This window comes from Octopus bimaculoides, chromosome 13 (genome assembly GCF_001194135.2).
Source record: "Octopus bimaculoides isolate UCB-OBI-ISO-001 chromosome 13, ASM119413v2, whole genome shotgun sequence".
In the NCBI taxonomy this organism is placed as follows: domain Eukaryota; kingdom Metazoa; phylum Mollusca; class Cephalopoda; order Octopoda; family Octopodidae; genus Octopus; species Octopus bimaculoides.
Genome location: NC_068993.1, coordinates 53,983,063 through 53,993,064, shown reverse-complemented (window position 1 = coordinate 53,993,064; position 10,002 = coordinate 53,983,063). Strand labels below are relative to the sequence as shown.

Here is a 10,002-nt window from a genome sequence, read left to right as displayed (position 1 = left end):
ACCCTATACTACCCAGCACTCAAGCCATCTAACACCCAACACCGTCCCAGTGCTACCCAGCACCACACTTACACCACCCAATCTCAAGGGTACACATTGTTTGCCACTTTGATGATACAGTGTCTTATCAATGCCAAGGGTGGGCAGCAGGAGAATAAAAATTTCACTATCAATTGGGATTCAACTGATTTTCTTAAGAGTCTTTTAATCTTCCGGTCCCTTCTTCCAGATCAATCAAAAATTATCCGGTGAAGCATTGACAGATTTATTCTGTTTACTCCCCAATAATTTATTCAGTATGTTAGTCCTTCATTATCAGATCCTGTGTAGATATTGGGGTTTCACTTTCACAACCTTTCCTTCTTTTTCTACACTTTTTATCCTTTACTTTTTCTCATTTCCTTCTTTATCTGCATTTTATTTTCACCTTTTCTCTTTTTCTCTTCCTGTCACCCTTTCTCTCTCTCTCTCCCTCTCCTCTCGCTCTCAGTTGCTTTTACTCTCTCCCTCTCCGTGTCCTTGTCTCTATCTCAACACTTTTCTCTAAACCTAAACCCCTACCCCAACACTGTCTCAATACCTATAGCTCCACCTATTCAGTTTATCTGTATTTTCCATGCTCCACTGAAATCTATTAAAGCAAACCATTTGAAAGGTGAAGTGTGACAGTGAATGTGGATCAACTCCAGTGAACTGTGACCATTTGGTGGAGAGTGTGTGGTGACAGGGATAGAGATAAGGGAAGGTGTATGGTGTCTAACTGCCAAGTGTTGCCAACATTCCTGACTATCTAAACGTTTCAAGTCTGCCAACTCCAACAGAAACTTGTCCTTATCTCACAACTTTCTCACATCGCCACTATCTTAATCTAAATGTTTGAACATACTAACCACCAGATGTCACTACTGCCCTGCAATTAACAATTTCATTGAATCAATATTTACTATTCCTTATATAGCAGCCTGTTTTTCAATCCCAGCCACTGCAGTTTGTTCACATCATTAATTTTCTTGGTAAAGGGTTGATCATCACAGCCTTGTATTTTCCTTTCTTTCTCAAATCACAGACTTCAAGATTGTATTAGATTGTGACACTTTAGGAGAATGTTATACAATGGCATTTTCTTACAAGACTTCACATTTATTGATGGAATGAGATTGTTCACATTTATTGGAGCATCCACAGAATATGAAAAATATTAACAAAATGTTTTCTCAACTAAAATTTCATAGAATTTAATGTCAAAAGATCTTACTGAAAGAACATAGTAAATATCCTAAATATGTGGGTGAAGTTTTCTCCACTCATCTCTGAAACACAAAACTTGTCAACACCTCATGCATTTCCTTTCTTTATTGTTGTTATTATATATACTGACCCCTTTATCCGTTTATTTTGGCTTACATTAAGAAAAGAGGTTTTAGGAAAAATTGCCCCTGTCTGGCCTGCAACGTGCTGTTTATGCTTCATTCCAACTTGCAAAGCAAAATGAATTGGACATCTCTGCACTAGATCACTGTTATGCTTTGCTATTTTGAGCGTGGCCATTGCCAGTACTGCCTGACTGGCCTTCGTGCCAGTGGCACGTAAAAGCACCCACTACACTCTCGGAGTGGTTGGCATTAGGAAAGGCATCCAGCTGTAGAAACTCTGCCAAATCAAATTAAAGTCTGGTGTAGCCATCTGGTTCACCAGTCCTCAGTCAAATCGTCCAACCCATGCCAGCATGGAAAGCGGATGTTAAACGATGATGATGATGATGATGATGATGATAAGTATCTTCCTACTTCCTTAAAAAACACAATTTTGCATAAGTCTCAGGAACACAAGAGGTGTATCTGGTGGTGCTATAAAAACTCAAACACCACCAACAAGAAAAACATGAACTTTTATAAAATTGATGATGAAGTTTGTCAATGAAATGCTGATAAAAGCTAACAATTGTCATTTGTTCTTCAGGTATGTGGTACCCAATTCTTAGATTTATCAATACTGTTGGTGTTATAAGTAACGCATTCCTTATTGCCTTCACATCCCATTGGTCTGAGACATTTAGTCTCTCTAAACGGCTCTGGGTTGTCATCGGATTTGAGGTAAAAACCGTTATTTATTTATTTATTTTTTTGTTTCCAATTGATTGGTTATACTTTCATACCAACCAGCCCGAGACTACCCCTGGTTCTATAATAGCAACTTCCTGTTTTAACCCTTTAGTTACCATATTTCTGTTGAAATACACTGCATTTATTTCAATTAATTTTGTAAAGAATGAAAAACTTAGTAAAATAATTATTTACATTATTTACAATTGACGGATCTTTGTCCTCATCTTGTTTGTTGTTAACACAACGTTTCAGCTGATATACCTTCCAGCCTTCATCTTGGGGAAATTTCGAACCTGGGTTTTCATTCCTAAGGTATTTTTCAAAGTTGTTTTTGTTGTTATTATTCACTGGACGATACCTCAGCTGCAACTCCCACCATCCATACAGTGTAAAGAGAGGAATTGCTCAGTGCCTAAAACATCGAGCAATGAATATAAGTAGCGATCGTGATACACCCCATGAAGAAATGATCAAGCTCAGTAACAATCTATTAAGCAACAACTACCCCAAAAACATACTATCCACTCCAATTAGGAAGAAAAGAGAGGATGAAACTGATAAACTGTCCACAGTCTGTCTACCCTATGTGAAAGGCCTCTCCGAAAAGATACAAAAGATATGCGGCCCATATGACATCAGGACAGTATTCAAAAGTGATACAACACTTCGCAAATATCTCCTTCGAGTAAAACAACCAGTAGAAGAGAATATGACTAAGAACTGCGTGTACTCCATCCCATGCAGCTGTGGTAGGTAATACAAAGGCGAAACATGTCGCCCCCTCAAAATAAGGGTAGAGGAACATCGCAAAGCTGTGACACGGGGAGATATTGATAAATCGGGTACAGCTGATCATGTATGGAAAAATGGAGACCACCTGCCCCTGAGGGATGAAGTTAAAATAATAGACAGAGAACACCACTGGAAAATACGAAAACTAAAAGAAGCAGCACATATGCTAGGGCACAACAACCTCCTAAGCAGACCGAGTACAGATATGAGTAGCATATGGGAACTGGTATTAAGGAAGGATAGGAAAATATTAGATTTTCCTATACAGTATAGTTTGGCACTTTGTATACCACTAGATACTGTATGGTCAAACACTATGTTAAGCTTGGCACAGTCTGTATAAATAGATACTGTATAGCTTGGTGTTGTATGCATACGTAGACACTGTAAGTATAGCTAGACACAGTATGTATAGGCAGACACTAAATTTATAGTCAATCTATATATGCGGACTGTACATTTTGAATAACAAACAAACAGTTTGTGAAACTTTCTCAGTTGACATGAAACAATTTCTTTGTGTCACTCATATTATATAAGAATAAAAAGTCTACATCGTTTATTTCATATGTTTTTATACAGTTTTGTATACATTTGTTTGCTTGTTTCTTGTTTTATTTACTTAAGCTCAAAATTAGCACAGTCGGCTGGTGAATAATTAGCTAGAGAAAGGTGGTGAGCTGGCAGAAACGTTAGCATGTAGGGTGAAATGCTTAGTGGTATTTTGTCTGTCTGTATGTTCTGAGTTCAAATTCCAGCCACGGTTGACTTTGCTTTTCATCCTTTCAAGGTCGATAAATTAAGTACCAGTTGCATACTGGGGTCAATCTAATCAACTGGGCCACGCCCCAAAAATTTTGGCATTTGTGCCTAGAGTAGAAAACAATATTTTGCTAGAGAAATCCTTCAAAGAAATCTTTATATTCATCTTCTGCTAACTGGTTATATCTATCTAAGCTATGTCTGCTTCTAAAACCTGATATTTACAAATAGATTCATGTGTTTGTAATATATATATTTTGTCCTTCATATTTGCTTTAATGGAGAGAAACTTATATTTTGGCAGCACATTGTGTATGGTGTGAAGCTGCTTATAGAAATAATGATTCCAGACACAACAGCCTATGTGAAAATGGTCAGGAGACAGGTAAATATTGCTGTGTCAACTTGTTTTTTTTAATTAATCCTTAAAACATGAAGTAAAATCCAGTGAATGAAATCAACAGAGAAAAAAGAGAGTGGGGGTGGTCAGGGGGGTGTAAATGGTGTGTATACACACACACACACACATACACACACACACACATACAAACACACACACAAGCACACACACACACACAAACACATACAAATACACAAACACACAAGCACACACACACACACAAACACATACAAATACACAAACACACAAACACACAAACAAACAAACACATACACAAACACACACACACACACAAACACACACATACACACATACACACACACACACACACATGCACAAATGCTTATATTATAATCAGTTTAAACTTTTGCTTGGAAGTAATTCAGTGGGAGTTGAGCCGGGATTTGTTAGTACCCGGTGCCATGCTAAACCAGGAGAAACTTTAAAATTTTGTTATTAATGGCATCTGAGAAACTGGGTGTGGTCTGGAGGTGAGGACGTTGCTTTCAGGTGGAGCCAGAATAAAAAGCATGTGATCTCAGGCTTGCAGGATTGCACCTAGGAAGTTATCCTCTGAGGCACAAGTCTGGGCAAGGTTGTTTATGGAAGACCCTCTCCACACCGCCATTGTTATCCAAGAGAAAGGCAAAGACTGATACAGCTTGGCACCAGTGACATTACAACTCATTTCTGCAACCGAGTGAACTGGAGCAACATGAAATAAAGGGTCTTGCTCAAGAACACATTACACAGCCTGGTCTGGGAATTGAACTCACCACCTCAAGATTGTGAGCCTGACATTCATACATTAACCACAGTTACTTTAGTTTCTCCCCCTCTCTCTTTCTCTCTCTCTCCCTGTCCACCCCTTTCACACATACACACATACTTTCTTTCTTTCTTTCTTTCTCAATCTCTTGATGTTTATCTTCTTTTATTTTTGTTCCAGAATAAAATGAAAGTTTCAGAAAGATTAAAATGCGAAACAAAAGACTATCACAATATTGTACCCCAAGATTCTCACAGATCCTGGTAAGTTACCAATTTCTTCAGAGTTCATTTGAAAGTGATTCACCTTTGTTTTCAAAGTTAAAATATAAACTTTTCTGACCTGAAAATTTCTGAATATAGTTTCAATTACCTTTATTCAATCCAACTTTCTTAGTGAACATAATATTCTATTATTGTTGGTGAGGTGATGTTTTACTGTTAAAATTTTGCATTTTCTGTGGTTCCTGGCTTTATTCACTTTAATAGAATCACAAACCATTTTCAAGCTAAAAACAGGACAATGGGATGAGGGGAAAAAAAAAAGGTGAGAAGGAAGTAGGTATAAAAGGTGGAACATTGGAAAACTGGGAAACGAAAAAGAAAACAGAAGTATATAATGTACATAAATACATGTACATATATACATATACACACACATATATCATGCAGTTATATATACTCCCATTTAAAGAATAACTTATTTGGACATCTACCTGTAAACTATTATTCCTCTCTAACCCAATATCAACCACATATTCTAGAATTATGTTTTAATGGTACTAATTACAAATATCTTTTAGATATTATTGGTAACAATGTGTTATTACATTTTGCATTTCATATCTCTTTAAAAGGTTTGACTGCAATGGACAACTGAAGGCATTCAAAGAACCAATTCTTGAAGAACCACCAGAAAAAAGGAATTCCTGTTCTGTGGAGGATGAGACTTCTTCTCCCATAGAATTATCCCACAGGTATTCATATCTTTGTTTTAACTCTTTAGCATTTAAGCTGGCTGTACCTTACCCAAATATTCTACTTGTTTTATATTCAAACTGGCCAAATCCAGTGTCTCACAGCTACCCAACAATCTCATTCTAAATATCTACAATCATATCATTGAAACCTCAAAGCTCTAGGATAATGCATGGTTAATTCCTAGCAATGTGAATAAATAAGGATTAAATGTGATAGAGTAATCTTGAGGCTAAAGAGTTAAACTGTACCTCAGTTTTTCTGTTTTTTTGTAACCTCATTGTTCATGTAACACAGGAGTCAGCAGGATGGTGAATATTGACCCATGAGGTTCTATGTGGCTAGCTAAGGGGTTCATAGTTCGAATATATCAATACAATATGACTGAATTTCTATTGATCTTTATCAGTTTTGTTGTTTACATTAAATCTCTTTGAATATTTCTTATTGAAAAGTGGTAATGACACAGAAGAGTGAAGAAATTGATTTTGAAAAAAGAAATATTTTATTAATTATACATTTTAATTTTATTTTAGAAATTTGCAAAATGGGGTGGCGTGGGGATCGATGATCTAAGAAGTCAGCTGATCCCTGGTGTTACACAATGCCCATCTTATATTTCACATTTAATCTCCTAACTTGGCCCACTTCTCATATCTTGTTATCGATATCATGTTATATCATCAGGTTTCTCACATATTTTATGTAATTATGCTTCCAACATTTATTATTATTATTTAGTCCAAGGCCAGAGAGGGAAACAAGAATTCTAGTAACAGTACAGAGTTGTAGAATACAGCTGTTGGTTGTAATGAGGTGATGAGTGATGTTTTGCACATTAATCAGATGGACTTCCTTCAGAAATGGTCTTGAATGTTTATCTTCACTAGCTGTCCTGTTCTTGATTGGCAATGAGTATTTTAATGTGGGGTCCTTCTGTGTTATTTTACAGGGTCAGCAACTGCAGAGAGGTGGAGTATTTAGTGGACTTGTATTTGTGATATTGTGTTGTCATCCACCATACATCTCATGTTGTCCAACACAATTATTCTACATTTCATATTTCACATGTTGTCATTTCTTTTTTTTTATAGACATCATATAGAAATCAGTCATCTGATATTTTACATTATACAGCTTACAATACATAATAAAATTAATAATACAACTTGCATATCTCATCTTACAGTCAGCAATATATTGTACATATATATATCAACCAGTAATTTTATATTATACAGCATATCATATTATACAGTCAACAATATATCTTAAATATCACACTTTACTGTTGACAATAAACATTATAATAGCACTTTTGACGACTAGCAATACATCTTTCATATTATATCTTTTCAACTAGCAGTATATTTCATATTTAACATCTTTCTTCTAACAATATACTTTACTGACCCCCAAAAGGATAAAAGGCGATGTCGACCTCGGCGGAATTTTTGCCAGTTGAGAGTATTGGAGCAATGTGAAATTAAGGTGTTTTGCTCAAGAACATAATCTGTTGCCCAGTCCAGGAATCAAAACCACAATCTTATGATCATGAGTCCAACACCCTAACCACCATGCCATGCATCTCCACACTGAGGTCATATGGTAAGAATATCTCAGGGAAGAATCGCTGGACAGGTTTTACCAGCAAAGTCAACCAGAAGGAGATCCAGGGGTAGATTATGAGCCAGAGGGTTGGATAACATTCATGAGTTCAGTTGGTCATGCTTGGGAATCCAGGTGGATCAATTGGAGACAGACTCTTCTGACAAGATCCTGTGGAAGGCATGCTTGAGGACTCAACCCTCATGACTCTTTCAGGAATAAGTGGGCAAAGAAGATAAGATGTGACATCATACAGAAGAAGAACACTTTAGATATCGTATCTTACTGCCAACAAGACATTTGACATACCATATCTCACTAGCAATAATATATATGTAATCTGGTATATCACATCTTACATTTAATGTCATTTCCTCTCCATGAAACTAATAAGTGAAGTTAATAATAATTGAGTTTCCAATGTTATTTTAATAGCTGAAGGTATTTTATTTCAGTAACATCACAATTGCGAACAGCATGATCATTATAACATTCATGTCATTCATGTTTAAAGTGTAAACCTTCAGCTAAGTGACCAGGAAATTATATTGTTTCCTTTTACATCCTTATTGACAGCACGTCGTGTAATTTATCGACTCAGAAACAACATCGACTGAAGAGAAAAAGCTTACATGCCACAGAAATGTTGAATAAACAAAAGAAGGGTTCTGTAGCAGATGATGAAGATGATGGAGGTATGTGTTTGATGTTTTACCATCAATCCTTAATTCTAAAACAGATTTATGAATGTGAGGAATGAAGAATAACCCATTACAATTATGCTTTATCTTCCAGATTCTGATAGTGCCGCTGCTAAAACCCGTGATCGTATTATTAACCGAAACCGTCCACATTCTTTGGCAACTGCTGGGTCAATATCTTTGAGTCTTGGTAATCATCCTGCAAGTAATTTATAACATCAGATGCTTGTTCAATAATACCAACAACAACAACAACAACAAAGAATGGTGAGTGATAGGCATTTTAGTCCCTTTTTCATTTTCCTTTGTAGAATATGTATCTGTGTGTTTGGAAAAAATCATTTGGATTTCATTTTAAAATTTCATGCAAGATACTAAACGGACATTCTGTAAAGAATGTATTAAGTTTGCTGCCCAACTACATGATTCTGGGTTCAGTGCCTTCTACTATAGCCTTGGGCTGACCAAAACCTTGTGAGTGGATTTGGTAGACAGAAACTATGGCACTGAGTTAGATCCAACTACCCCTGTTAACAGGGACAAAATCCAGATTTAAAACACTGGATGATGATGATGATGACAATTTGACTAGGAAATGTAATGTAATATTCTTTGAAGGTCATAATACAGTGGGGAGGTAATATACTAAGAGGTCATTATATATTAAGAAGGTCCTAACAGAGTAGGAAGACCATAGCATATTAAAGAGGTCGTAATACACTTAGAAGGTCATGACATCTGGAAAGGTCATGACACATTGAGAAGGTCATGTTACCCTTTGAGTACTATTGTGTGCATGAAACATATGCTTGTTTATAAGTATGGCTGTAGGCGATAACACAAGCAGATAAGTGGATATAATGACAAGAATGAATAGCAATTAGCAAGTAGGAAACGAGGAATAATGGGTGGTGGCTTGATAAAGCAATTCGTAATAATTGGAGTAATGTTCATATCACAGACAAGCAATGCTTTATGCACACAATAATGCTCATATACATCTCCTGAGTGATGTAAATGACACTGGAGCAAACACCAGAATAGACAGGTGTGTGAAAAGAATACATTAAATATTTTTATAATTATATATGTGTGTATTTATATATACATAAATATACATACACATGTGTTTACAAATATAATTACGCACAAACACAGACTTAGACATGCAAACATATATTTATATTAGTAAGTATGATAATGATATTATACAAGGTGGTACCAAAAGGTTCCTAGGCTAGTTATAGTTAATAACAAAAAATAACTTATTCCCCCAAGTTTTCACATCATCATCATCTTCGAAATAGTCATTTTGTGCAGTAATACACCAGTCCCAGCATTCCTGCCTCTGTTGGAATCCAGCCTGGAAGTCATTTTCCATAAGCAATGTGGACCTTCTGCAATTCACTCTGGATCTTGACAACAGTGTTAAAATGATGACCTTTGAGCTGCGTTTTCATCTTGGGAAAGAGACAGAAGTCTGCAGGTGCTAAATCTGGTGAATAGTGCAGGTGTGAAACTGATACCGTGTTGTCCTTTGGTGAGAAACTCACTAGTGAGAACTCTGTGAAAAATCCAATTCCTTGTGCTCCACAGATCTGGACACTTTCACCAAATGTTCTCTCTCAAACACTTCAAAATGTTGCAGTAGAACTTTTAATTGGGGACGGATTCTTGATCCACAATACCACATTTCCAGGAGTGATTCTTGAGACAGGGTCTGAGGTTACAGTTCTACATTGTAAATCTGTGGTTGTGCTCCAGTTATACTGGTTCTTACATAGCAATATACAAAACAAGGCATAAATAATGGTCATTACATATCTTTTTTTACTATAAACAATATGTAACGATCATTATTTATCCCTTATCTTGTGTATGTATATAT

The 10,002-nt window shown here is 36.2% G+C and overlaps 1 protein-coding gene across 1 annotated transcript in view; it reads left to right on the top strand.

Moving 5' to 3' along the window:
• Positions 1–10,002, top strand: part of LOC106867556 (anoctamin-7) — an 87,131-nt gene that overhangs the window by 74,219 nt on the left and 2,910 nt on the right. The window contains exons 19-24 of the mRNA XM_052972260.1: positions 1,960–2,093; positions 3,964–4,044; positions 5,009–5,091; positions 5,685–5,804; positions 7,990–8,108; positions 8,209–8,381. Of these exons, the coding sequence (XP_052828220.1) occupies positions 1,960–2,093; positions 3,964–4,044; positions 5,009–5,091; positions 5,685–5,804; positions 7,990–8,108; positions 8,209–8,330 (659 nt within the window). The 3' untranslated portion in view covers positions 8,331–8,381. The remainder of the gene's footprint in view (positions 1–1,959; positions 2,094–3,963; positions 4,045–5,008; positions 5,092–5,684; positions 5,805–7,989; positions 8,109–8,208; positions 8,382–10,002) is intronic.